The 27,821-nt window shown below is 52.3% G+C and overlaps 10 protein-coding genes across 10 annotated transcripts; 6 read left to right on the top strand and 4 right to left on the bottom strand.

Moving 5' to 3' along the window:
• Positions 1 to 479: 479 nt before the first annotated feature.
• On the bottom strand, positions 480 to 1,548 carry Z519_07473 (uncharacterized protein; the record flags this gene model as incomplete). Its single annotated transcript, XM_016765207.1, has 4 exons — positions 480 to 676; positions 761 to 1,100; positions 1,154 to 1,479; positions 1,533 to 1,548. The coding sequence occupies 4 exons, from the start codon at positions 1,546 to 1,548 to the stop codon at positions 480 to 482; spliced, it is 879 nt and encodes a 292-aa protein (XP_016618176.1).
• Positions 1,549 to 2,091: 543 nt separating this feature from the next.
• Positions 2,092 to 3,328, bottom strand: Z519_07474 (uncharacterized protein; the record flags this gene model as incomplete). The annotated part of the gene is made up of 2 exons (XM_016765208.1): positions 2,092 to 3,075; positions 3,140 to 3,328. 2 exons carry the CDS (start codon positions 3,326 to 3,328, stop codon positions 2,092 to 2,094), a joined length of 1,173 nt encoding a protein of 390 aa, XP_016618177.1.
• Positions 3,329 to 4,221: 893 nt separating this feature from the next.
• Z519_07475 (uncharacterized protein) lies at positions 4,222 to 5,336 on the top strand (the record flags this gene model as incomplete). Its single annotated transcript, XM_016765209.1, has 2 exons — positions 4,222 to 4,528; positions 4,588 to 5,336. 2 exons carry the CDS (start codon positions 4,222 to 4,224, stop codon positions 5,334 to 5,336), a joined length of 1,056 nt encoding a protein of 351 aa, XP_016618178.1.
• Positions 5,337 to 8,013: 2,677 nt separating this feature from the next.
• Positions 8,014 to 9,201, top strand: Z519_07476 (uncharacterized protein; the record flags this gene model as incomplete). The annotated part of the gene is made up of 1 exon (XM_016765210.1): positions 8,014 to 9,201. One exon carries the CDS (start codon positions 8,014 to 8,016, stop codon positions 9,199 to 9,201), a length of 1,188 nt encoding a protein of 395 aa, XP_016618179.1.
• A 2,390-nt stretch (positions 9,202 to 11,591) lies between these two features.
• Positions 11,592 to 12,048, top strand: Z519_07477 (uncharacterized protein; the record flags this gene model as incomplete). The annotated part of the gene is made up of 3 exons (XM_016765211.1): positions 11,592 to 11,634; positions 11,686 to 11,745; positions 11,840 to 12,048. The coding sequence occupies 3 exons, from the start codon at positions 11,592 to 11,594 to the stop codon at positions 12,046 to 12,048; spliced, it is 312 nt and encodes a 103-aa protein (XP_016618180.1).
• Positions 12,049 to 13,141: 1,093 nt separating this feature from the next.
• On the top strand, positions 13,142 to 14,844 carry Z519_07478 (queuine tRNA-ribosyltransferase; the record flags this gene model as incomplete). The annotated part of the gene is made up of 8 exons (XM_016765212.1): positions 13,142 to 13,198; positions 13,279 to 13,529; positions 13,591 to 13,674; positions 13,734 to 14,054; positions 14,121 to 14,178; positions 14,230 to 14,307; positions 14,377 to 14,564; positions 14,721 to 14,844. 8 exons carry the CDS (start codon positions 13,142 to 13,144, stop codon positions 14,842 to 14,844), a joined length of 1,161 nt encoding a protein of 386 aa, XP_016618181.1.
• A 439-nt stretch (positions 14,845 to 15,283) lies between these two features.
• Positions 15,284 to 16,348, bottom strand: Z519_07479 (uncharacterized protein; the record flags this gene model as incomplete). The annotated part of the gene is made up of 1 exon (XM_016765213.1): positions 15,284 to 16,348. The coding sequence occupies one exon, from the start codon at positions 16,346 to 16,348 to the stop codon at positions 15,284 to 15,286; it is 1,065 nt and encodes a 354-aa protein (XP_016618182.1).
• Positions 16,349 to 17,440: 1,092 nt separating this feature from the next.
• On the top strand, positions 17,441 to 20,971 carry Z519_07480 (uncharacterized protein; the record flags this gene model as incomplete). Its single annotated transcript, XM_016765214.1, has 1 exon — positions 17,441 to 20,971. The coding sequence occupies one exon, from the start codon at positions 17,441 to 17,443 to the stop codon at positions 20,969 to 20,971; it is 3,531 nt and encodes a 1,176-aa protein (XP_016618183.1).
• A 564-nt stretch (positions 20,972 to 21,535) lies between these two features.
• On the bottom strand, positions 21,536 to 22,606 carry Z519_07481 (uncharacterized protein; the record flags this gene model as incomplete). Its single annotated transcript, XM_016765215.1, has 1 exon — positions 21,536 to 22,606. The coding sequence occupies one exon, from the start codon at positions 22,604 to 22,606 to the stop codon at positions 21,536 to 21,538; it is 1,071 nt and encodes a 356-aa protein (XP_016618184.1).
• Positions 22,607 to 23,438: 832 nt separating this feature from the next.
• On the top strand, positions 23,439 to 26,896 carry Z519_07482 (chitin synthase 1; the record flags this gene model as incomplete). The annotated part of the gene is made up of 2 exons (XM_016765216.1): positions 23,439 to 25,545; positions 25,599 to 26,896. The coding sequence occupies 2 exons, from the start codon at positions 23,439 to 23,441 to the stop codon at positions 26,894 to 26,896; spliced, it is 3,405 nt and encodes a 1,134-aa protein (XP_016618185.1).
• Positions 26,897 to 27,821: the final 925 nt, after the last annotated feature.

Consider the following 27,821-nt stretch of genomic DNA (forward strand, 5'->3'; position numbering starts at 1 on the left):
GGTTGGTTCACAGCCCTGGACAAGATAAGTTTTTGTTTGGATACTAATTCTTTGTGTGTGATGTTATCTGTGACCAAAACCAGCCCAAAGCAACAAGGAAATGTTAAAACTCCACATGCTTGTGGTGAAGTGGGTATCTTGTCTGCCGCCCGAAAAGAGATGGCCCTTTCCTTCCTCTCATACTGAGTATGGGCCCATGTAAAGGCGCAGATTACTGTGTGAGAATAGATGCGGCACCACCCCAAGGCCCGACTTCTCCTGATAGACAAGTAAGGAGCAGACTCCGGTCGTCTCATCATCCGACCAAGACATTACAGCGACCAGGCGATTACCATAAAGAATCTTGTATTGGGCCTGTCCTGAGAAATGGAAGGCAGCCAATTCCGGCAACTTGAAACGTTATTCGATGTGCACTCTGAACTCATGACCTGACGAGTGCCATGTCGCACAACCATGACGCACTGTGGTGGACCTCTGCTTCAGTGGTCGTCCAGAAGGGGTGCTCGTTCTCGATCCTCGCTCACAATTGCACCCTCTTGGCGAGCGCTGCGATCTGCTCCAAAGAGCGTGGGAGCTCCCACTGCGAGGGAGAGAACGAAAAGGACACCGGCAATGACGAAAGCAAAGATCCACTGGAAGGCCACAACCTTTGTAGCAAGTTGGCCCAGTGCAAGTGCTATTTGATGTAGGGTTAGCCAAAGAAAAAAGAAAAAAGAAAAGAAAAGAAAAGAAAAGAAAAAAACAGGATGGTGAAGCTCACATAGGGCGAGAATAGCCAACTCAAAACCCATGGTATAGTCTTTGAAGACCGCGAGGAAGAAGGCGCCCAGCATAAGAATGCCCCAAATAAAGATGTTGGCAACAATCCGAGCAGGCAGCTTGGTGGCGCCAGGGACCATCGCAGCTCCATTCCAGAAGATTGCGACATAGTTCCAGGCGAAGGGTGCGGAGACTATGGGAATGTGGATGATCAAGGGAGTGGTTGGGTGGCCAAAGTAAAGAGCTGTCAGGTTGAACAGGTTGACAATGAGAAGGAGCTCGCCCTGCCAAAAGTACGACCGGACCCAAAGCATAATGAAGCCAAAGGTCAAGAGGTTGTGCTGGGAAATACCGTTAGTGATGGCGTATTTACTCTGACGCTCGAGAAGCATACCAGAATGAAATGCGAGCCCACATTGGCAGCATTAGTAACGTAATCCTTTTCCGCACTCCAAAGAAATCGAACATAGTGTGCTTGTAAGATGAGGACAATGACCCAGTAGATGCTGGTCAGCACCGAATTGACACTGAACCCTGTTGGGTGGTGATTGTTCTGGCCCCATATTGTGTGACAATCTTTGTGATGTTTGCAATCGGTGGGACGCTCGAAGGTGTAGACTGCTCCAGAGATAACGAGAACGAGCCAGCTGACTATCGTGAGGATCTTGTAGGCAATGAGGTTTCTCTGGGTAAATTCTTCGCGCTTCGCGAACGGATTGTCTGTAGAGGCGGGTCAGCAGACAGCAAGTTTGCAGTTTGGTCACTGTTCATACAGTCTGTAAGAGGCATCTCGAGCTCCTGTGACCGAGGGTGGGAATAAAGATGCTTTTCTTGGACTGATCCTGTGGAGACGCAGAGCAGTGGACAGAGTGCAGGTTCACAGAGAGTTGAGACTCAGTCAAAACGGCGCATAGACAGGTATATAGTATTGATTGGGAGGGAAGATAGATTTCGGTAAGCTGGGTCAGTCAACAACAACAACCACCACGGAGACGGCAGAATCCGGGCCCTGGTTTCATAGAGACCAACTTGTCCTCGTGATCGACTTGGACGCTTAGCAGTGCAACGATGTCGTGAAGGAGGGAAGGAAGGAGGAGTTGAATGGGGACGTGATTTGCATGCGGGACAACAGTTCCAGCTGGTCCTGAGAATCGTGGGGAAATGACGTCAGGAGTCACTCCGCCTCTCACTCTGCTGCCTCGTAGTTCACATGCTGGTTTCTAACAGGAACAAACGACGCAAACACATCAGGCCACAGCTCTCAGAGGACAATGACGCCATTTCATACAGTATCCGAAAGTGGGTATATGTGTCCGACAGCTCCCTGCCCGCTCAGAACTTGGCCATGGCAGCTTCATAGGCAAATCCCAGCGTCATCTTAGCATGCTGGAGCATATGGTCAAAACTCAAGTACTTGATGAGATCCTCTGAAGTGTGGATCTTCTTGTCCGAATATTCAAAATCCGACTCGATCACAAATGCTGAGGGATAGCCGTATTTGCTCGCCGACGCGTGGTCGGAACAGGCATATCCACATTTGGTCAGGGTGTAAGGGATGTCACAGTAGGCGGTAATAATGCCTTCGACAAACTTCGTCAGAGCTGGGTCCACAAAGTCGGTAATCACTCCAACCGATTCAGGCTTCCCGTGTGCGAGGGTTTGTTCGATATAGCCTGTCATGTCTTGTTGAATCATGGCTTTGATGTCCTTTCCTTCTTCATGATACGACTTGAAGATGGCCTGGCTCCCGAGAAGTCCACCCTCCTCGGCCGAATACCAGTGAAACTCAACCGCGTTCTCACTTGAGCCGTTCACAATCTTCTCCGACCCGAGCAGCGCCGTCAAGGCCTCGAGGATGGTCACCGTTCCGCTGCCATCATCGTCGGCGCCAGGGGCACGGAGGTAAGGGAAGTACATATTGACGCTGTCCAGATGGGCGCCGATCACAATTGTGTGATTTGTCCGCCCGGGGAACCGCGCAATGATGCTCGATTGGCCCCATGAATGCGGGAACAGGCTCAAAGAGGCACTGTAATTGAATGCACCGGACGCTTCAATCACTTCTTCAATCCGGTCATGTAACCACAGGGCTGCATCAATGCCGTCCTGGCTTCTGAAGTAGCGCGTGTGGAAGGAGGTGAGACCTTCAAGGTGTTTGCGCATGTTGTCTTTGTCCAACGTCTTTATCAACGCGTTCACCTCATGCTTGTGCTCGGGCTTCGAGGGATAGACGATTGAATTCGCTGCCATTTCAGGATCGGCCGCGTATGGATATGTATCTCCATTCTCGGTGATGTCCATGAACTTGACCCCATTCTGTTGCCCTTCGAGTCAGCGGTGTGTCCGTTTGCCTGGGACACAGGGCTAGGCATAGACATACTCTCTTAAGCTCCCATTTCTCCTCCTCCGACACCCATCTCGTCTCACCGGGGCTCAATTCAATCAAAGCACGGTCTTGAATGGCAGACTGTCCATCTTGAGGAATAATTGCTTGCTGAGGGCCAGTGTCGATAGAACGAGCCGAGACGGAAGCGGCGAGCGAGATGACCAGAAGCGCGAGGGACTTCATGACAATATCACACGAAGGGAAAATGAAAAAATCCGATCTCCCCAGCACCGAAATCGATTCAAAAAAGGTGTTGGTGTACGGAGTGGTATGGGATGAATGGAAACGGTATCTGGTGTTGGAGACGCAGGCACCAGAGAATTGAATAGCCTACTAGGTACCCAGTAGACTGCAGGTGGTTGAGATCCCCCTTAGCGACCGGGCCAAACTTGACGACCGTAGGCTACGGTGGCACCCCGTGATAGGCCTAGGGAGAGAATGGTTGAGAGGTGTCCCTCCCAAACAAATAGGGACTCCAAGGACCCCATGCACCACTTTGCGCCCCAGCGGTCAGCTCCTCATCGCCATACCGACTACTCGTCTACTGTAGAAATGAATTTCTTCACAATGAACCGTTTTGCGCCTTTCTGGTCAACGAGGAACGTACTCGAGTCACCACGATATATAGGTCTTTGTAGACTATCCGACCACGGCCTGATCAAAGACAATATATCGATGTGTCACTTGTCCATCTTTTGACTCATGTTGAATCCCACGGTGCTAGAGGCTGGTCTGTAATTCGTCCGTGGCCGAGGCTCTCTACTCGCTAGTAGCTTTGGGAATATCCGCGTCACCAACTGCAATTGCGGGCGCAAGTAGTTCGACTACCTACTTACGGAATGCAGGAGGCCATCCTTTCCCGACTGAGCCTCAACCGCGCACCCTTCAAGAGATAGCTTTCTCGCACATCCTGCCCCTTCGCTTCTTCCATCAAAGATTCATTGAACAGTTGACTCAAGGTCCCCGTCTCCGCAGTTCCCAGATCGCTGCCCCCTTGAACTGTCTTCTCTCTGTCCGGCCGTCACTTCGCCACTCTCAAGAACTTGGGACGTCGCATCGATCGGTTATCATCACCCATGGCTATCGCCCCGATAATGTCGACCCCCGAGGCCGTCGCTCCTGTCGCTTCGCAAAGCACCGAAGAGGTGACTGCTCGGATGAACAACATCTCCATTGACCCCGCGACAACGCCCGAGCGGACTCGTGTCGCTAGCACTTCAGTGCGCATCATGGTTCCTATTGATGGGACTTCGAGAACGGCTGTTGTCGCTCAGTCGGGGGTACACCCCGATCGAAAGGTCGTGCGTCGTGATAGCACGGACCGTCGCGAAGCCCTGCTCAAGGGCAAGGAGGGTTCGCGGCAGCGACGGCGATGGGAAAATGGTACTCCTACATCTACCCAGAGACGACTGTTTGGTGACTAAATAAAATCTGACGAATAGATCGCCTTCTGTCAAACCCTTGGGCTGTCCCTCCCCTCCCCTCTGACTGGGAAGTTCGTCCCACCTATCCTCGTCGAACCGTCCCTTACTATCTCGCTCCCCTGTGGGATGCCGCCGAGTTTCAGCGGACTGTCGAATCCAAGCTCAGGGGTAGCCGGAACAGCATTCGGTCCCACGGAAGACGCGTGCAGAACACCGGCATGAGTCCCATGGAAGAAGCGGCCACCAGCATCCCGAAGGAAGTGCGAGCCAAGCTCAAGCGGGCCAAAGCCGCCAAGGGATTGCTTCAGGACCTGGAGGAGACGGTCCGAGCATTCGTGCGCAAGTGGAATGAAAGAGAAATCCGTCTAAGAAGAGATGGTCTGCATGACATTCCTCTGACTAGCGACAGTGAGGACGAGGAAATTGTTTTCATAGGCAGAAATGGTGCTATGCACGATTCACCTGGCAAGGGGCAGAGGGACAGGGGTGAAATGGAATGGGACGAGGATGGCACCATCGGCACTGAGAAAATGGTCTTCGAGGGTCTGGATAAAGATAAGGGTGCCGCCTTTGCGAGGTGGCTGGTGCATTGCGTGGGCAGCTACTATGGCTTGCGAACTTGGAGTGTGACGCGTGACATCGAGGGTGAGGAGAAGAGAAGGCAAGCCTATGTGGGCGTGGACAGTCGAGCAAGAGGATTTCTGGGCCGAGGCGTCGAAGTCGGTCGCGAAATCGAACTTCCACGGCCATTATGGGGGATGGTGTGAAGATGATCCCAACTCCTGTCCGTGAGGGTCGAGGCGTCGTTCTCGAACTCGCTGATCTGTAAACACTCGTCCGAGTTGATGGGCAAGGAAATCTTCTATTGGTTGATTGTAGAACATTAGACAATCTAATTGCAACAGAAATTTCGTGATTCGTGCGTTGCTTCTTTTTCCTAGATGTTTCGTGATGGACATTGCAGCGCTCTAGCTGGATGTTGGTCAGGGCCCTTCGTGCTCGGCTCTGCGTGGAGCATATCGACGAACTGGTGGAGCTGAGTTGGGTTACGCAGCCAAACACAACTACGCACCATATCGCAACGAATAGTAGAAATTCCTGACAGTCATTGATAAAGCAAGCCCGTTCGGGACCAATGAAATTAAAGAAAAACTCGAAATCCCCGAAGATCCAGTAATGTCCGCGTTCTTGACGAGAATGTGAGACGGACACAAGCCGAACTAGGACCAGTGCACAGTTCCGGCAAGGTGTACAGAGTAAGTTGTCATCTAATTGAAAGTTAGCAAGATTGCGAACATGGTCCGACATGAGCTGGGACTGAGGAAGGCATGCAATGGCTGCCTTTATTGCATGAACGTGCTCAAGCACGAATTCAGGCATGGCATATACCGTGACAGCGAGTCGACGGGAAGCCGAACGGCCATTGTGGCGATACTGTGCCATGAATCTCCCGCGACAGAAACGGCCGTGAGATGGAGAACACCTGGCACCTACGACGCCACGTAGAACCGAAGATGGAGATCTCAAGTGGCCCCGTTCTGCCCGTTCCGGGCCCCGCTTAGGCTGTAAAGTTCATGCGAGCCGTCAAGCACGAAGCTCACAGTTTGCATCGGAGCGCAGACGGTAGCCCCGGACGGGACTTGGAGCCCGCAGCCTTCCAGGACCAGGTTTCAGGAACTCTGATCAACCACAACGCTCAGTGGCCAATGTTTCTCAGAATTGAGTAGTCAGGTACGTGCGAACGCTATGGCTCGAAAACAACAATAGAAGCAAGTTGGGCATGAACTATGGCTCATGGCGATTTTGCGGGTCGAGCCGTTGCTAGTGGTGGATGATCAAAACAATGCAACCTACCGTTATTTCTCCTCATTTCGAGAGTGGTTGCATGACTTTTCTCCAGATTTGTCCTAAAATGCCTCACACCCGATGATTATGATATTGTTGCCTGACTCAGACTCGCCCTGAGCACACGTGCTCGCAACGAAGAATAGAAGAGGACCCTTGGCTGAAGCTCAACTCGGTGATGCTTTGAGATGCAGGATGACAGACCCAATGCTTGAAAATGAAGCGAGACATGGCTGCCCAAAGGTGGCATTGTCGGCATGATGAAAGGATCAAGGTTACTCAGCTGCAGCATCCGGGACGAAGAATATGGACCTTTTTGGTGGTATAGAGGCACAAAGGTACAGCTTCTGGCAGTGAACACATGTTCATGTTCGCTCTTGAGCTTCCAAAACGATTTGAGGGCTCTCCAAATATGGCACGGGCATGCATAGCAGCCAAGATTGAAGCAACGTATTGAAACGCAAAGCAGGTGACATGGCGAGGTTCAGTACCAATGAAGTGGTGCCACATATTTGCCGCAGACTAAGTTAGCAAGGAAGGAAGCAGTTCATCAGAGCTTCGGCAAAGGTTGAATTAAGGCACTCCGCTAACCCCAATCCAGTCTAGCGACCTCGGCATTGTCCCGCCAGACCCGGTCATCGGATTTTCACCTTTTCTCTTTGACGTGGCGCATGGGCTTTGCACTATCACCTGCTTGACGCGGTCAACACAGTGAAGCATTCGGTCTGACAGATATTAGATTTCTTATTTGCAGGGCCGGATCCCCGTCATCCTGTCACCTGCTCGTTTTCACAGCCACGTCTGACAGCAGCCAACACGTCGATTTTCACTCCGTCCCTCACATGTGTCCATTTTTTGCCATCCCACCACGAGATCCAACCATCCTCCAACTACCTGTGGTCCTTTTCTCCGTCCGACGTCCTCGCCACCATTGGCATTGCACTGTTTTTGTCCACGTCTTCTCTGCGATTTGCCTCCCACGCCACGGAGAACGAATGCTGGCTCGACCCTGAACGGGTCTTGTCCGGGTCACTGTTAACCCGTACGGGTCGGTTATTGGAGTGTGGTTGAAGGTTGTTCGCTAAGCAGGATCACTAAGATGCCTAGGTATCTTAGGTGAACATTATCGTGTCTCAGCAAATCCGGGTGCAAAGTGTTTCCAGAAGAAAACTGGTATTCTGCGGCAGCTCCCGGCCACACCCGCCATATTGCTCTTCTGGCTTGTCTCCCACTCCGCTCTCACAGATCCTCCGTAGTACGATTGCTGCCGCGCCATCACCTGCGCCTGTCCTTCCTCGTGCAAAATGGCCGGGAGAGGTTGACATCGTCCTTGTCTGCCTGTGGGGTGATCTGGTCACTCAAGTCTGTTTGCTTTTGGGGGATTGTCACCAATAACCGCAATGGTCTCGCTTTCTTTTGATATGCCGCTGGTGTCACTACCTCTGGTTCTTTCCATTGCCGTGTCTTCATTACCTCGCCTCTCTCTGAAATATCTCTCTGTCATCAAGACCTAGAAATCGCATTCCCATTTCATTATAGACCAGCAACCCTGTCCTACTTCACAACAACACCTGAGTATCCCCCATCTGTTTCAATATCATGCCACGACGTACCCCAGGTCGGATCTGGTCGAAAGGATCTGCTACTTCTCAGAGCTCCACCTCGACCCGCAGCGACCAGTCCAGCCATTCGAGCCTCTCTAGCCACACTCAATATACCAACCTCACGTCTTGTAGCGACACCAAACCTATTGTCAAGCATTACCACAACTATGAGGAGCGTGAGATTGTTGATGGGCCCATGGTTCATCCGGCTGAACATGAACAAGACCCTCGAGCATCAACCGAAACATATACCTCAACAATTGCTTCTGATATTGATGATGCATCGTCGAGACCTCCAAGCCTATGTCCATTGATGAGACATATATGCTATAAGCCTGATGCGATCGCCACGACCCCCATCGAATTCGGAGAGCTGTTTCCATCCACGAGAAGAATACTTATCCAACACGATGACACCACTCCGGACGGAAATTTGAATCTTCGGGTTGATACTGAGTTGAGCATCGCCAAAGGACACAAGCTGAAGTTGACTCTTTTCCACCTTCGCATGTACGATCTCGCCGAACGGCAGTTCTCGCTTCGTCGATATCAGCGGCAATCGGGTCGGGAAGTCTGCAACTCGAAAAGAAAGTATCTGAAGCCGGTGGCCAAACAATCATCTTCATCACCCTCACCCAGACGACTATCATTCACCTCGACTCTCGCCAAGATCAATCTCAAAACGCTGAAGAGTAAGCCTCGGACGAAGCCAGCTCAAGAGATTCGAGACGAGGAGTCGGACGACGACTTCAGTTCTTTCGCAGCACAAGTCGACGTCAAGGCCACTATTCCCACCGATACTATCAGAATCGAGTTCTCCAACTATGCTCAGGTCGAACTGGAGCGTAGTAAGACAGGAGACAGCAAGTACGAGTTTGAGTATTGGGGCGAACGGTATTCTTGGAGACGGAATATCTATCGGGATGAATCAGAGCTGGTCTTCTCTTTTGAGCTGATTGCTGCGTCTTCGGGGGTGTGCGTTGCTCATATTACTCCTGACAAGTTGTCTCAGAGACAGAGCAGGCAAGAAGCGGCCCTGGGGGGTTGGGTACCACCGTGCAGTCTGCGGCTCACGGAGAAACAGGTCTCGAATGACTTGGGAGACGTGATTATGGCGACCGGACTCATGAGCCTTGTGGATGATTGCATCAAGAGACACTGGCATGAACCACACCGCTCTTGACCCATAAAATAGCGATCAATATCAGATCGCACTTTGTGGACTTGTCTTTTCTCGCCCTTGAACCTTTTTTCCCAGTCTGGACACGAACGCGGGAATGGATTTCCCATTGCAGAGGCGTTACACAGAGCTACTGGCGGTGTGGGATGCATCGCGAAGATGAGATGCAAAGGGCATTAGTGATGGACTCGTGAGGAGTTGTCAGGCTGGAATCCGTCACATTACTTGTACAGATTTTGCATTGGGCCAGCTTATGGCAGAGGATCAATCGGGACAGGAATGTCTGGACAAATTTGGGCTGATCAGCGATCGGGACAAGGCTTGGACAACGTAAATTAGGGGCGTGCAGGACACGACATGGCAAGAATGGATGGACCCATTATGCATGACTCGTGTTCCACAGGATGAAAGGCTCTGGAAATGTATAGCTAAACAGACGACTTGACACGAGTATCATTGGAACTGTGTCCATGCTCCCGTGGGGGGAATCTGTACATATGAAAGGCACAGTTGCCTCTACTCAGACTTAGCAAGGGGGCTTACTGCGCATTCACTGGGGTTTTTTTTAGGCAGCTTTCAATGATATGGGAGTTGTACTTGCACGGAGGACCTTGGTACCTACCGAGCTACATACTTGGAGGTACCTACAGTAGTATTCTACTCGGAACTTGTATAGCACAGATCTAGGCCTCATTTAGACTTAGCGGCTTGGCTCACATCATTCGCCACTGTGATTGGTCCAGACGCCCCTGCTCACCGAATACTTTCCCACGTCGGGCTTGGTCTTCCCCATTTGTCCCCATTTGTCCCCATTTGTGGCCACTCCACCAGACTCTGTTTTTTGTTCCTCTTCTGCATTTTGCTCCAACCATCATCCCTCCATCTGGTGCCATCATCCTAGACAACATACTACTGCTGCACAGCTCTCAAAACTCTTGCCACGCTCGACGGCTCAATGCCGCGTTCCTTTTCGATTGCACACTGCTGCTCACTGCAGGCCTAAGCTCCCCAGCCTCCCGCTGTCAGTCACAGGTCCCAGTAGCAGGGATCTCGCCTGCCCTTTGTCCTCTTTTCTCTCTCCCTCTCTCGTGTCCCCTGTTTCCTCTTTGGTCTAAAATAATTGGACACCGACCCTCAATGTCCCTTGCACTCCGGGGTTGTTACTAGAGATTGCGTTACTCTCCACCGGCTAATTGATCCTTATTATCAAATTGTTTCCCGCATTCTTGCCTCTGGCCTCCGGTCCGGCTTCTCCTGGCAAATGTACACATTGACTTCCATCTTACGCCACTATACCCAATCTCACGTTGCAAGCACTCGCCTTTCTGGGCCAGTTCGGTTCAACTCGAGACGTGGATCGATCTCATGCGTGCTCTGACACATACTCACCCCCCGTACAGCTCAGATTGCTGCCCAAATGCAAAATTATCCCCGAAAGCATTGAAGGCGACCAATAAGGAAACCAGCCCTGATTTTCGACGTACTCCGGATGCAGCAAGGCAAGAGGGAAATTTTCAATCCTTGCTCGGAAGCTCCCTCACTGCTTCCAAAATCTCCACGACCATCGCGTCGGATTGATGTGGACATATCACCGATGGAAACAGTTTGTTCTTTTTTTCGGCCGCTATCTTGCATTCGATCGGTCGGCAGCCAAGTGTGCCGCCCCCACTTCGATATTGCCATCCGACATTTGATGGTTTCCCTCTAGCCTTTCGCGGACTCATCCCCCCTTCCTCTGATTGTCACATAGTCTTCCTTTCTACGCCATCATGCATATCATCGCTTGCGCTTGGGGCCGGACCTTTCGTCCCACTACTGTACGCTGCCGGATACCTGATGTGTTGGCAGCATCTCTCTGGTGAGGCTGTTGGCTCTGTTTTTTTTTTGCTTTGCGTTCTTCCATCCCATCCTCTACCCACGTTTGACATCTCACGTCTCTGCAGTCTCGCACCTTGTACCACGAAGTTCTTCATAGATGATGCCAGGGCCGCTGGTCCATCGATACAAAAGTGTCACGAGATCTCAGATCATGTCGCACAGAGCCAACCTATGTTCAGTTGTTTTCAATGCTGCCCTACCTTGAAATGAAGCGGCCTTGATAGACAAAGAACCTGTCGTGGAAACGAAATACTGGAGCACCTGCAGCTACCCTTCCCTGATTTTGGCTCTCGCTCTGTCACTTTGCTTTGCGTCCTTAGCTGAGCATTCGAGCTTCCCCGGGTTTTCAATATAAAGTCCTCAGATATCTGTGGTCACGCAGGGTGGTTTCTGTCATCATCTCACTCCATTCCTTCCTCGTCGACACGACCAAATATCCTCCATAAAGACATAAAGTTGTCGATTGAAAGCTTTCCGCAACCAGCCAAAAACTTGACTACTTTCCGCTACCAAGAATGGCTACCAAAACCCACAAGACCTGGCAGGAAGAGCTTGCTGGTAAGCCTCGTACCTTCGTGGGTACTTGTTCTTCAGCTAACCTGTTGGCAGCTGAATGCCGGAAACTGAGACTGCCTGCTCCCCAATTCAATATAGTCTCTGATCGTCGAGGTGAGTTCCATATTGGGATAGCTCGTTTTCCGACTCTTCGAGCAGGATTTGCTCAATATTGTTCCCAGGCTGATCTATTGCGATTGATTTCTAGGTGGGCGGACTGCTTGGTCTGCTACAGTCACAATTCAGGGCCAGAATCTCGCAGCAAGATACTGGTACGATGGGCAATACCTTAATAATGCCAAAGAAGACGCGGCCGAGGTAGCTTGCACCAAACTACGCAACCCTTCAATCACCGCCGGCCAGTCAACGGTCTACCGCGCACAGTCTGGCTATGGTGGGCCCTGGGCTGCTCGCTGAGTCTCGTGCTGCGACATGTGTTGGACTGCAATACAGTGCTTCCAACCGGGTACAAAGCCATGGGCAGGTTTCCAAGTCGAATTTCCGGAGGGGTAATTATCTCAATACCTGCTGTATCCAATGGGGCAAAATAAGGGTTTCGAATGAGAGCATAGCGATGGCGTTATGGTGACACACAGACTCAGGACAGCAAGGGGGTTAGGAGGGTCCTTTTTTTCTTTTTGGGATTGGATTTTCTTTCTCCTTTGTCTCCGTTGATCTCTTGTTTCTCAGAACAAAACAACCCCCCAAGATTCCAAGAGAGATTAGAACCAGTCTGTCCTCTTGTCCAGGCTCCAAGCTGTCTGTCAGAGGGAGAGGTCTCAGTCCTCAGTCAAATTTTCTTGACCGCTTTTCAGGGTTGATAGAAGAAAATGCAGGAATCTATGATATCTCATGCTTGCCTATGTTTCGATTCTGGCTGTGCCTTATCCTGCGCAGGTGTCCGATTCGCGCGCTGGATAGAATGCTCTTTTCTGTTCACCAGCTCATCATGTCATGCGCGTCGTATCGTGTCTTTTTCGTGTGGAGCCCGGAGGATGTAATCTTGCAGCATGGGGCAAAATGTCTGTATACCGTGACCTGTCGTGCTACAGTCGATGAATGATTTGGAGACCTTCAGCGATGTCCACGCATGACCCGACGCTCTGGATGTCGAATCAAGGCGGGGGGGCTGCTGTTCTAGAGGGTGGGAAAGAGGAAAGGAACGAAGGCGTGGCCCTGGCTGAGGAAAAAGTTCCGGGCCGCAACTCGTTCTCCGTTTGCTCCGTCCGCCTCCCAAATTCTGTTTTCACTTCATCGTCACCCACTCTCCAGCAAAGCGATATTCCTCTGTGCTACGCGGCATCGATGACCTGTCAAGTACCCGGCAAGCAAAGTTGACGTGTTGGAGTACATCCCCGTGCCACCTGAATCGGCGGACGAGTGCATTTCCCATTGCCTCATTTCATATATGCACTGGGCCCGTCAAGTAACCAAACCACGTCTTGACATCTTCACCGCCGCAAAGCGGGCAATTACCGCCATTCCCTATGCATTCGGACCAGTCGCCGCCATGTCGACCGCTACAAAGCCCTCAGCGTTGACCTTCGATCTCAAAGCCCGTTGTTCGGTACGCAGCCACTACTCTCCATCCATCCCTCTGCTGCAAGACCCCTTCCCGCGATTGACAAATTTCCTTTATTTCTCCAGACATCCAAGGCCCGTGCCTCGACTCTGCATTTGCCTCATGGCCCGGTGGACCTTCCTATATTCATGCCAGTGGCCACCCAGGCGTCTCTCAAAGGCCTGACTCCCGAACAATTGGAAGAGACGGGTTGCAGACTGTGCCTGAACAATACATACCACCTGGGTTTGAAGCCTGGTCAAGCGGTTCTGGACACCATCGGCGGAGCCCATAAATTACAAGGATGGAACCACAATATCCTAACTGATAGCGGCGGGTTGGTGGTGCACAGCACCCTCTCTGGCCGCGGATGAGTGACTGATTCGAGGCATCTCAAGTTTTCAAATGGTTTCGTTGCTCAAGTTGGCGAAGATCACGGAGGAAGGCGTACGATTCCTCAGCCCCCATGATGGCAGTCCAATGTACGTGATGGCTCCGATCGAACACCACCTATGAGGTTAGAAACTCATGTCATGCACAGGCTCCTTACTCCCGAGCATTCCATGTCTCTTCAGAACTCGATTGGCTCAGATATCATGATGCAGCTCGACGATGTCATTCAGACGACATCACCTGATCATGCCCGTATGAAGGAGGCCATGGAACGGTCCATCCGCTGGCTCGACAGATGCATCGCCGCACACAAGAATCCCGAAACGCAGAACCTCTTTTGCATCATCCAGGGCGGTCTCGATCTGGAAATGAGACGACAGTGCTGCGAAGAAATGGTCAACAGGGACACGCCAGGCATAGCTATTGGTGGCCTATCTGGCGGAGAAGCAAAGGCGGATTTTTGCAAAGTGTATAGTGGCTCTCACCTCCATCAAACGTCTATCTTGAAATATCTGAACGCTCACTCTATGGACAGTGTTGATGCATGCACCGATTTACTACCCGAGAATAAGCCAAGATATGTCATGGGCATTGTACGGTATCTGTTTCCAGTACTGGCGGTGGACAAGCACTGACCTCTACAGGGTTATCCAGAAGACATAGTCGTCGCGGTAGCTCTCGGAGCGGATATGTTTGATTGTGTATGGCCGACGAGAACGGCGGTGAGCTTTCAATATCTTCAGTCGTATCTTCCCCGACCGCTACCGTTCTGACCGATGGATACTGTGTAGCGCTTCGGCAATGCGATCACTTCTAGCGGCGTCTTGAACCTAAAAAATGCTCGGTATGCTGAGGACTTCGGCCCCGTCGAGCAAGGATGTACCTGCACTTGCTGTCGGCCGAAAGAGGATGGCGGTCTTGCCATCACCAGAGCGTATATATACCATCTTGCGGCTAAGGAGACTGTTGGGGCTCACCTGTATGTTTTCATCTCTCATCTCGTCTTGTTTACTTTCCGGCCGTGATTCCTGGTTTTGTCTAAGATATCCTCTGGATCAACTGATTAACTCGGTGCGTTTTACAGATTGACAATGCATAATGTGCATCACCTGCTTTCACTAATGCGGCGAATCAGAACGGCCATCATGGAAGACCGGTATCCTGCATTCTGCAAACAATTCTTTGAAAAGTACTTTGACGGACAACCTCCACCGGAGTGGGCTGTCGATGCTCTTAAGGGAGTGGGGATTGAGATATAATTAATCACACCGCGCACCCTATGTCGTTGGGACTGACTGGGACTGTCAGGACGATGGCAGCGCGGCTGGACTTTGGGTTCCGGCGTCGGTAGGGTGCGCCTTGATTTCGGTCTCACTGCATCCCTCATTCCAGACTTAGCATGGTCCTTTCTGAGCAGGAAACGCCCAAGGCGCGTTCAAGGCCATTTCTATTCTATGTGGGCCAATCTGCGAGATGATGACAATGATCATGCTCGGTTCAGGTCACTTTGGTATGTAGTCGGCGACAAAAAGAAAGCCAGAAAATCCGTCTTAGTATCGTCAAAATCTTGCGGTCTGCGAGATCCCTCCATCCCGTAAATTTCTATCGGTAATTTGTCGTAGTGTTCCCAAAATGTGCGGTCATAGACACCGCCCACCAACAGTCAAACTGTGACAATAACCCAATTTCAACGACAATTCAGATCCTCGATTGTTCAACGAGCCTTCCTTTGTCGTTGACCTGGACCTGGGCCTTTTTTTCGAGCTCCCTTTGGAAGCTCCCGTCCAGGGCCGTGACAAGGGCATAGATGGCCCTGAGCAGGGGCGTCTGCACGCCTCTTTCCTCAGCCAACCGGACGGCGTTGCCGACGATGGCATCGACCTCCATCCTCGCGCCGACCTTTGCGTCGGCGAGCATGGAGGGTTCGACGCCAGGCAGCTCCCTGACCTTGGCGCGGTTGATTTGGTACGCGACAGTGTCAGCGTTGATGTTGTCGTAGCCGAGCGACTGGGCGATGGACGCGATCTCGGTCATGAGCGACCTGATCAGACCTAGTGAGTACTCTGGTGGGGAGGACTTGAGGAACTGGGCGTCGCGCGACCGCGAGAGTGCGCACACCGGGTTCCAGCTCGCGTTGACCATGAGCTTGCTCCAGCGCTGCGGTTGCACGTCCTCGTGCAGTTCCGTGCTGCCTCCTCCCGCGTTGAGGAGGCGGGCGAACGATTCGGCCGCGGATTGGTGCGCCCGTGGCGCATCGGAGGGGTACGTGCCAATGTGCAAGAGTTCAATCTCGCGGTGGGCGATCACGGCGGGAGCGGTCTGGGTGGCGGGGAGGTACACCACGCAGCTCAGCAAGGGGTTGTCTGGATAGAGGGTTCGGTAAGGTTCTTCGATGGCGATGCCATTCTGAATGAGGGCGATAGTCGTGTGAGGTGCGATGGCCGGGCGGAGCTGTTCCGGCATCGATGGTGTCGTGTGTATGGCCTTCGCCGTGACAACGATGTAGTCGAATGGTTTTCCCCCGGAGAGCGAGACGGCTTCGTCCACGGTCCGCACCACCTGGGGTTTAAAGTTGAGGCCTTCCCCAAAGATGGTCGAGTTGATGGTGAAGCCTGCTGTCGAGGCGACCGCATGGTTCGAACGGCATACTGTGTAGAGGTTGGCTGGGCCGACGGCACGGAAGAGTATCCAGGCGTAGACGGCGCCGACGCTGCCGGTGCCGAAGACGAGGACCTGCGGAGGAGAAACTGGAGGGGGAGACATGGCTGTGCTGGGCAGAACGCGTTAATGGGGGATGTGTATGATGAGCGGCTTTTTCTGCTTGCGCAAGAGACTGGTATTCCGCTGGGGGAGTGATACATAAGAATTGAGATATCACCGGTTATGAGCGAGGGATGGGTGTGGAGATATCGGCATACGTCCCGATGGATGATGGATGCGATCATCTCATATCCAATGGGATAGCTTTGAGTTATTTCCGAGCGGGTGAGGAGAACTTGGGCAGGACGAGAAATTATGGAATCATTGTGTCTGTCTCTCTGGAGCAAAAGGCGGAAGAAAAAGAAAAGAAATATGACTGCCTACCTTTTCATCGTTCGCTGCAATACACAGCCCGACCTCGCAGTCTCGGTGGAGCAACGCTGGACAGCGCTCAGGCGACCAGTTCTTCGAACGGGGACAGCAACTGTCTGGCAGGAAGGTAATGCAGACGGTTTTCTTGTGTAAATATATCGATGTTGATGATAAGTGATACAGAATCGAGTACCGGTACCGCCAGGATATGGCAGTCGTGGTAACGGCCTTGATATGCCTAAGACCAGGCGCCACCAACCGCAGCCCTGGAGAGACGGTCTCATATTTGGCATGAGGCCTTGTGATGTTGCATTTCGGCCCCAATGATAAAAAAGAGTGGTAGGGGACTGTGTGCGGTGAGGACGACGAGTACAACGAAGAAAAGAAGACGTTGCACTCTTCTGCGCTGGCTGTAGAAGATGTCGAAGGCTGAGGATACGTCTTCATCCATCTTGCATCGGATGAGGGAACCCAACGGCGGAGCAGATGCCGCGCACGCGACGTGCAGCCGACGACGCGACTCAGGCGACCACAGGCACAAAAAAGGGGCAGCAGGGGGTCGTCAGGGTCGCCAGGGTCAGCCAAATGACGTTGTGCATGCCCCCAGAGGCTGAAATCCCACCGGTGCCACTTCCCAGGATGGGAGAGCCGCTTTCCTTTTACCATTACCGAATAGTATTTGGTCCATCCAGACCCAAACCCAGTACCCAGTACCCGGTACATACAATCAAGAGGAGGAGTCGACCACCTACACCACAACATTCCTCCAAGAAAGGCACTGCCATGGATCCCGATATACCTACGCCCTCGATTGAGCACGATGCCCTCCAAGGTGCCACCAACACCCGCGCCTTCACCACAACAACCCCAGGTCTCGTGTCACCCTCGATCCGAGTGAATCATCAAGACCAAGACCACAACCACACCCATGCGCACCCTGCCTTGCTGGGTGCGGCCGCGCAAATCCCCCTCCCTCCCTCTTCACCCATGCGCAGTCCCTACCACACCCCTGCGACCTCCAAGACCAAGTCTCTCTCGCCGAAGCCGCCCTCGCGCTCTCCATCTGTCGCGAGTTCGTATCGAGGCGAGAGACAAGAGAGACAGTCCACGCCGACACTGGCCACCAGGAGATCAACCTCCAGCCTGAGCAACACAAGGGGCAGCACGCCTCAATACCGTCGTACGTCCTCCAATCTCAACCCTCTGTATCCTGCGGCAAATGGCAAGATGTCCCTTCCAGAACGCCCGCCCGTCACGGCCAGTTCGGTCGCGAACGAGTTCTTTGGAAAAGAGCTAGAAGCCCATATCTCTCTACAATCCCCTGTTGTGGTCATCGTCCACGATTCATGCTATGGCCATCGCTTTTCCCGCCCGCGCACCTCCAAGAATGCCCTGGCCACAATTGTCGAGCGGCCGGAAAGAATCCACGCCACGTTGCTGGGCGCATCTGCTGCCTATGTGCGCCTGGGAGGGCGACACGCCGATGGCGAATATGCGCCTTGCCCAAAGCACCACCCATCTCGCGTGTGCAACATCCCCTTCCAGATCCGCAAAACTACTCGAAGCATCTCCCTCACCCACCCTTCGGTCACTTTCGTCCACGGTCCAAAGTGGATGGAAGAGTTGCAAGTCATGTGCGACACCGCCGAAGGGAAATTGACCCTTAACGGAAAAGAGCTGGTGAGACCGATCGGGTATGGGAAGGACGAGAATGGAACTCCCCTCCCCAAGTTGCATGAAGGCGACTTGTACTTGTGTGCAGAATCGCTGGCCGCTTTCCAGGGTTGCCTCGGGGGGGTCTGTGATGCAGTGGACACCATCTTCTCTTCACCACAAACTAGGCGAGCCTTTGTCTGTATTCGACCCCCGGGCCATCACTGCTCGTCCAATTACCCATCGGGTTTCTGCTGGCTGAACAATGTTCACGTGGGAATTGCCTATGCCGCTATGAATCACGGCCTGACGCATGCCGCTATCATCGATTTTGACCTACATCACGGAGACGGTTCCCAGAATATTGCTTGGGACCACAACCGAAAGGCACAAGGTGCGGCTAAGAATGCTGCAGCACACAAGAAGACACCTATTGCCTATTACAGCCTCCATGACATCAACTCCTATCCCTGTGAGTGGGGCGACGAAGAAAAGGTGCGAAATGCCAGCTTGTGTATTGAAAACGCTCACGGTCAGTCAATTTGGAATGTCCACCTGGAGCCTTGGAAGAGCCACGAAGAGTTCTGGAAATTGTACGAGTCCAAGTATATTATACTGCTTGACAAGGCGAGGACATTCTTGCGACACCACACGGCAAGATTACGCGCTTCCGGAAACCAGTCACCCAAGGCCGCCATCTTCATCTCCGCGGGTTTTGATGCCAGCGAATGGGAAGGTGCAGGCATGCAGAGACACAGTGTCAATGTCCCAACAGAATTCTACGCACGTTTCACGGCTGACATTGTTCGACTGGCGCACGAAGATGATCTCGGTGTGGATGGGCGAATTGTCAGCGTTCTGGAGGGTGGATACAGTGATCGCGCTCTGACTTCAGGTGTGCTAAGCCATATCTGTGGCATGGCTGGTGATAACCCTAGCTCAAACGGACAACATTCGTCGGAGACCCAGGACAACAGATTTCAAACGATCAACAACTGGGTACAAGATATACCTTCCTCTGCGGCTCGGCATCATTTTACCTATGCGGCGGATTGGTGGGCACTTCAAAACCTAGAAGAGCTCGAAGCTGTCGTCGCGGGTCGACAACCTCCAGCTTCAAGGGCGAAAGATAAGACCGGAAACTACTCGTCACCTACACAAGCGTCTACCCTCAAGATGACCGACCATGCTCGCGAGAAGCGGTCATTCTCAGCGTTGCACGCCAGACTCTCTCTAGAAGCTGGATATGAGCCTCCGCCGCCTGACGTCGACTGGGCCATAGCTTCGTACGAGCTCTCTCGTGTCATTATCCCCAGCGATCGCCAGACTTTGAGTTGTACCCATGAGGACCTCAACGCAGAAGCCACCAAAGGTCGACGAGAGCGGCAATCAACTGTCGGCTTACCCCCTGGTCCAGACGAACGAATGCAACTGCGTGATCGAAAGGCGAAAGGGCCATCTGCTAGCCTCGCTGCTGTACGAGCAGTATCGCGGAACGGCAATCGGCGGACAACCATTGCAGCGGTTAGCGACTTGCCTGATCCGACCTTGCAGAATCCAGACTTGCCCGACGGGACAATGCGCCGAAGATCCAGTGATGCATCGAGCATCTTATCAAGTTTTCAAGGCATGAAGTTGACAGATCAGAGCGCCGTCGACACTGAATTTTTACCAAAGCCGCCAAATGGACAAGTATCTTCGAGGGCACCATCGACTGCTCCGGGAAAGCCTGCAAAAGCTGTTGCGGTTAAGAAGACCCGAGCACCACCCACCACTAAGGCACCGGCAAAACTAAAGACTAGCCCCCGGAGGCTGAAAACTATTCATTCAGCCGCTACTGGCTTGTCCGAGCCCAAAGCTTCTCCTACCCTTGCTCAGGGAAATACAGTCAAGAGAGAAGCACCTTCATCTTCCCAAGAGGGCCACAAAGAAGTGCCGAATACCGATGAAATAGACAATCTAACAAATGGGATGAAAAAGATTACGATCAAACTGAAAATGCCCACCGCAGAAGAGCATGCCGCTAAACAGAACCAAAAGCTGGTTGATGATAAACAGAAGAAGCCTCGCGCACCAAGGAAACCGCTAGTACCGAAGAATTTAAAGCCAACCAAAACAGCACCTGCCACCAATCCCGAGTATTCGGCCAATATGCAACCGAAGGTCGTGGAAGACGGCCCTCAGGAGCACTCTGAAACCTCGGCCGCAAGCATAGCCGGAATGAGAATCCCCAGTGCTGTTACCCACACTGTCGAAGCTGCTATTCCTAGCCCTAGCGTGGAATCTCCACCTGCCGACAAAGGCATGGACTTGCCTCTAACATACATGGCACCTCTGGAAGTCAACGGACAACAACAACCACAGGAATCAACAAAACCTGCGGCGATTGTGACTGTCCATGTATCCGACGCGCAAGCTCCAACATCTGATCTTGCCTTCGTTCTATCTCAACAGCCATCTTCTTGGCCTCTACAAACAACCACCAAATCTGCTTCATCGGGAGGGTCTTTGTCATCTGGAACGGACAACCCGGCCCAGAGAACAAAGCAGGACCTACCCGTATTTAGTTCAAGCTCACCTATTCCGTTTGCTGCCTCCACCGACAAAGAACCATACTCGCAGGCACTGAGCCATGAACAAGCTACGAACCAGCAAGCTTGAGTTTGGGATATTCGCACGGCGCCGCAGCAAAAGTGAGGATTGTGGAAGGACTTTTGGAGGAGGAATAAGTTCTCTATGCTGATTTCTTGGACTGGGATCAATCGGTGTGACCTCTGGATATGGAGCCCTTGAGGGGTTCAACCCGGTCCCTTGCCGGTCTTCCTCTTTCCTTTGTTCCTCTTTTGTTTGAGTTAGAGATACCCCATACAGCATTGGTTAGGAGCTTGGATATGTATTGGGGGGAAGTCACGGTTGTTTTCAGTGCTAGTCATAGATCTTGAAGTACGACCACCCATCCGGCATTGGAAAGAGCATGGGGGGATGGAGCTCGGCCAGCAGACTCAATTAGAGGAACGGTGCTCGTTGAATGAAGAAATAATGAGTTGCTTTCAAATCGATCTATTGATGCTCTGCCCTCCCGTAGGCCCCCTAACTCAAGTCGTAGACCAAAACACCACAAACTGATATCGTGAAGAAACACACGAATCTCGCATGACGTTAGCAAACAGCAAACCTGCAGACAAAATACTCCACATCCAATGCAATCCTTTCCTCAGCCGCCACTCACATAACCACACAGGCGTCCCTCTTCGTGCGGCCTTCCCTCTTACCCTCCGGCGCGTTCTCCCTCGCCTGCAACTTGTCACCATACTGCCACAAGAGGTCCCTCTGGTCTCTCTCGTTCAGCGAGGCAAACTTGGCCGTGCGCATGATTTCCTCGCGCGAGTGGCGGCCCGTCTGGATCATGCGCTCGACGTCGTCGCGTATGTCCCTGTAGGCGCGGCTGGCAGCTTGTTTCTGCCGGGTCGCTGCCTGTGATGCCTCGCCATAGCACGTGCTTGGGCTGTTGTGTGGCGCCTTGGCTTGCGTGGGCGAGATGCGGCGCGCGGAGGGATACGAGGGTTTGCGGCGTTTGGAGACGCCCGCACCGTCGTACAGGAGCGGAGATCTGTCGTTGCGTCGCCGCGTTGGGGAGGTGTTTGTTGGGATCCCTGGGATCAGGTTGGGAGGGATATCTGACATTTCGTACACATTGCCATAGCCATAGCCGCGCCCGTTGGTTGGGGAGTAGCCATAATCTGTTGTAGGACTCCTGCGCTGCTCGCTTGCAGCCGGCATGGCGATTTCCGACAAGTCCTGCGCGATATTGCCTAGCCGGCCAAACATTCTGGGCGTGTCGCTCGAATATGTGTTTCGGGAATTTCTCTGCCGCTTGATGACCTTGGTGGGGCTGGTGCCTGAATAGCGCTTCTGCGGCAGCGTTGTCGGATAGTTGGCGTACGGTGCGAACTCGGAGAAGTCATAGGCGTCCCCATCCTGTTGCTCACTTGTGGAGGAGGTGCCCTTTCGGGCTTTTGCGCGACGGGATACTGCTTGAGCTTGAGGTGGTAGCGCCACGGGAAGCATCGGCTGCTGAACGCTGCGTCCCAGCGGATGGATGTTATCTTCCGGATGAAAAGGGACGCCTCGACGGAGGCGCCGTACGCAATCATCGCAATTCCATGGCATTTGATGCCTGACAGCGTTGCCTATCTCTTTGTCGCATGCTCGGGTCGGGAGCGCGCAGCCGCCATCTCTTCTGGTGAAGTTGCCATTGTGGCCGCACTGGAAGACGGCCAGATCCCAGATACACATTTTTGCCGCTGATTGAGGTTGGAGGGGTCTTCTTTGAGACTTCTGTTGAAAATGCCGTGAAGTATATCACTGGTGTATATGAAGGTGTGGAAAGGGGAAGAAGACCCGGGTATGTTACGATGCAGAGAGTGAAAGGATGGCCATACAAAACCTTTCTTTGTTCCGAAAGTCCGCATGCGGACGATCTGGTCCTTGAAAAAGGAACCTCGGAGCAACCGAGAATAATGCAATGTCAATTGAGACATAGAGCTTGCATCGTCATGGCTCGCGCGCTGGAACAATTCTCATTCTTACCTTGCTTTCTACTGTGGTTGGCTAGATATTGGCTTGTGTTATGCTGTATGACTTTCGTAGAGAGACCAGAAGTGGCATCCATGCCCGTCCGGTGCTGGATCATGAGACCACAGACTTTCTTCATTAGTCGACAGTGAAGAGACTTGTTGTTGTATCAACCACTCCATGATCGGGGAAGAAACACAGCATGGGTGTGGTGGTGGGCGTTTTTATTTTAATCCAGAAGGCGACGAGGCTGAGGCGCTGTGCCAAGAAATATTACGCCAAGAGATATTGCGGTTGCCCCTCGAGACAGTTTGTAGCCTTCCGAATCGGGACACAGCTAGTGAGAGTACTATTATCGTCTGCCATCATCGCCATGGCCTAAACAGACCCAACCCCATTCGCTCAGCTTTCCTCCACATGACGAAGACTTCATCTGTGCTGCATGTACGCCCCTCGCGCCGACTGCATTGTTAACTGCGCATGGATTCATATTTGATCTGACCGCCATCTTCAACTGTTATCTCGAGTAAACAAACCTGCCTCTCGACGAGCGATGGAAGAACATCCATCTCTTACCCAAGTACCACCCAGCTATCCCGATGGACCTCCTTCTTATGCCAATGGTCCCGCCGATGAAGACATCATGAGTGTTCCCGGAAACAGCAGCACATCGCTTAGGCTGCTCCCGCAGGGTCAGGATGAATACAGATCGTATGTGACAAGCTCCGTTTCTTCTGCGCAATTCAATGGACCGCCTTCCCCCAGGCGTAAGCCGCTGCCAAATCCAAAGGTGTCGCACGTTTCATGGGAAGACTCTCCCACAGAGTCCGCCGTCCGAGGGGCCAGACTGCAATCACCACTGTCTTCATTGATCGCCGAAGCCGAGGGAAAGCTTCGACGCAGTCGTGAGACAACCGCCTTCATTGGCCGCGCGCCTACCCTCGAGGCTCCTGTGACCCTCAAAAAAAACTCCCAGACTGACCGAAGCCTCCCTAATAGACCATCTCCCTCCATGCGAGGTTCGCCGGAAAGATACCGACCTACGGCATCAACCGCGTACAGTTCAAGGCCTGGTTCCAGCCTAGGACGAGCCCCCTCGATACCTCCGCCTACGGCGAATCCTCGCTCACCCATCAGACCCTCCACCCCTTCTCGAGTATCTACCGACTGGGGCAGACCTGCTGCCTCGAGCGTCTCATACGAACCGGCAGATCTTAATGGCAGTCCACGGCCTGGCACACCATCGTCACAGTATGGCGGGAGTCCACGGAGACCGCTGCCTCCTGCACCGCTCTTCTCGGCCAAAGGCGCGGCAACAGAAACGACGATACCCATGCCAGACCCGGAATCAGAAAACGATGTTTTTGTGAACGGTCACGAGATTGTTCCCGACAACGATCCCAGAGCGAGTCTGAAATCGGCCCATTCATACATGACTGACTCGACTTTCACGGAGGAGGACGACGCACCAAGTGAAAAGTTTGATCACTATGGCCCTGCTCCAGAAGGAAGACAGGACCGAAGAGGATTGAGGGCAGCTCAGATGACGAAGAAAGAAGTGCGACTGATCAACGGAGAGCTGATTCTCGAGTGCAAGATCCCTACAATTCTCCACAGCTTTTTGCCCAGGAGGGATGAACGAGAATTCACACACATGCGATATACGGCAGTAACCTGCGACCCAGACGACTTCGTTGTGAAAGGCTACAAGTTGCGCCAGAATATTGGACCCACCATTCGAGAAACGGAGCTTTTCATCTGCGTTACCATGTATAACGAAGGCGAAATCGAGTTTACCAGGACAATGCACGGTATTATGAGGAACATCAGCCACTTCTGCTCGAGGACAAAATCTAGGACTTGGGGCAAAGACGGTTGGCAGAAGATTGTCGTTTGCATCATCGCCGACGGAAGACAGAAGGTCCATCCTCGCACGCTGAATGCTCTGGCAGCCATGGGAGTCTACCAGGATGGGATAGCCAAGAACATCGTCAACCAGAAAGAAGTCACCGCACATGTGTATGAATACACGACTCAAGTCTCGCTAGACGAAACCCTCAAATTCAAAGGCGCTGAAAAAGGGATTGTGCCGTGCCAAATGATCTTCTGCCTGAAGGAGAAGAATAAGAAGAAACTCAACTCTCACCGCTGGTTCTTCAATGCGTTCGGCCGTGCCTTGACACCCAACGTTTGCATCCTGCTTGATGTGGGTACCAAACCAGACTCGAAAGCGTTGTATCATCTCTGGAAAGCGTTCGATCAAGATTCGAATGTCGCTGGAGCAGCCGGTGAAATCAAGGCTGACAAAGGCAGGGGGTGGATGGGCTTGCTGAACCCGCTGGTCGCCTCACAAAACTTCGAGTACAAGATGAGTAACATCCTCGATAAGCCACTCGAGTCAGTCTTTGGCTATATCACCGTCTTACCTGGTGCACTATCAGCATATCGATACTACGCCCTTCAAAATGACCCGAGTGGCTATGGTCCTCTCAGCCAGTACTTCAAGGGGGAAACCCTGCATGGCCGTGACGCAGATGTCTTCACCGCCAATATGTACCTTGCTGAAGACCGAATTCTCTGCTGGGAGCTTGTTGCGAAACGTGGCGAACAGTGGGTTTTGAAATTTGTCAAAAGCGCTTATGGAGAAACTGATGTGCCTGGTAAGCGGAAAAGAAATAGACAAGTTGAGGGAATCTGGGCTGACCAACTGCAGATGCCGTTCCCGAGTTCATCTCTCAACGACGGCGCTGGCTCAACGGCGCTTTCTTCGCGGCAGTGTACTCGTTGGTCCACTTCAAACAAATTTGGCATACCGACCACACTGTGACTCGAAAGATCTTGCTGCATATCGAGTTCTTCTACCAGCTCATCTCACTTATATTCACCTTCTTCTCCCTCGCAAACTTCTACCTCACCTTCTACTTCATTGCCGGCTCCTTAGCAGACCCTCAGATCGATCCCTTTGGTCATAACATCGGGAAATACATCTTTGTCATCCTCCGCTATATTACGGTGCTGTTGATCTGTCTGCAATTCATCCTCAGTATGGGAAACCGGCCGCAGGGGGCGAAGAAGCTCTTCACCGGCACCATGGTCACATATTCGATCATCATGGCATACACCACCTTTGCATCTCTCTACATTGTCATCAAGCAACTCACAACGCACACGGTGGAAAAGACGGACCCAGACAATCCGTACAAGCTAGGCAACAACATCTTTACCAACCTCATTGTCAGCACGGTCAGCACCGTTGGCCTTTACTTCCTCATGTCATTTTTGTACCTGGATCCGTGGCACATGTTCACCAGCTCCGCGCAATACTTTGCCCTCTTGCCTTCTTACATTTGCACGTTGCAAGTGTATGCCTTCTGCAACACCCACGACGTCACTTGGGGTACCAAGGGCGACAATGTAATGCATACCGACCTCGGGACTGCCAAAGCAGTCGGGTCAGGTGGAAACACTGTGGAGGTGGAAATGCCCTCTGAACAACTTGACATCGATTCCGGATACGATGTCGCACTTCGCAACTTGCGGGACAGAGTCGAAGTACCCAAACAGCCCATCAGCGAATCCCAGTTGCAGGAAGACTATTACAAGTCCGTCCGTACGTACATGGTCGCGGTGTGGATGGTTTGCAATGCCATTCTCGCCATGGCTGTTTCCGAGGCTTACCCTGTGGGCAGCCACATTAGCGACAACGTCTACTTGAAACTCCTTTTGTGGTCCGTCGCCGCTGTCGCACTTTTCCGTGCCATTGGCTCCTCGGCATTTGGAATCATCAACCTCATCTCGGCAATTGTGGAGGGGAGGTTACAGGCCAAGTTTGAGAAGATCTTTGGTGGCGGAGACGAGAACGGTCGACATAGGGCTGGGTTAGGAAGCGGAATCAGTGAGAGTGGCAAGACAGGATTGAGTGGCGGGAGTAAAGGGAGTGCCACAGGAATCAGTTTGAGTGAAGTGACGAGCAAGATCTCGGAGAAGTTTAGCTGGATGAGCAGGAGATAATAATGCCCGGATGTTTATGGGACGGAAACAGACGATTGGATGTGTTTTGAAACGAGGTGGGCGCGTTATGGTTTATGTATGACAATGGACTTGTATGATTTGTTTGCTGAGGGTTTGGGGGACAGGGGGGAGTAATGCACCGCATGCTTGGAAAGAAGAGAAAAAGTTCGGATACTGTCGTTTTGAATTTTGCTGTACTGTAAAACACTAGAAAGAAGAGAAATAAGAGGATTCGGTATCAATAGTGACAGAAGACTCCAGAGTTATTGACTTGTCCTCGGCAGCAGCGGCGGCGGCAGCAGCAATAACAGCAGTAGCAGCCTGGAAATCAGGGCTTCAATCGAGGTACCATACGGATGACGCGATCTATATAGGGATCAGGAACAGACTGCCAAGCCACAAGGATAATACACCACATCACGGCCTGTATGAACTTACTTGGCCGTGTTCTTGGCCCTCTCGGAACAAGGAAATATTACTTATAGGTAACCTCTCAGGGTTCAAGTTTCAACGAAGGGTTCAAGTAGAGGAAAGGAGGGAGGATATGGACGGGCGCAGAGTGGCAGAGGGATATCATATTGTTTTGGATTGGACCAGACTGGATTTACCTTGACGGGAATGGATGGATTGGAGTCTATTTAACTTGATACCCGCGCATGAGTATAAAGATCCATACCTACGTACGTAACCTTTCACTTAGCATGGTGAGATGGCCTGACTTGCTCTCCAAACAACTCTACCCTGCCCTGATCCCAAACCCATCCTGAGAAAAGACACACCTCTCGAAGGTGAGATAGGTTCGACGCACCTGTGTTGATATCAGAACGCCTCACCGTTTTCTTTTTTTGTAACAATATTCTTCCTTTTTCCTTTTTTTTTTGGCGCTTCTCTCTGGATCGGAGACAGTCTCCCCGCGGGGGGGGGG

The sequence above is a fragment of the Cladophialophora bantiana genome (assembly GCF_000835475.1).
Source record: "Cladophialophora bantiana CBS 173.52 unplaced genomic scaffold supercont1.11, whole genome shotgun sequence".
NCBI lineage: Eukaryota > Fungi > Ascomycota > Eurotiomycetes > Chaetothyriales > Herpotrichiellaceae > Cladophialophora > Cladophialophora bantiana.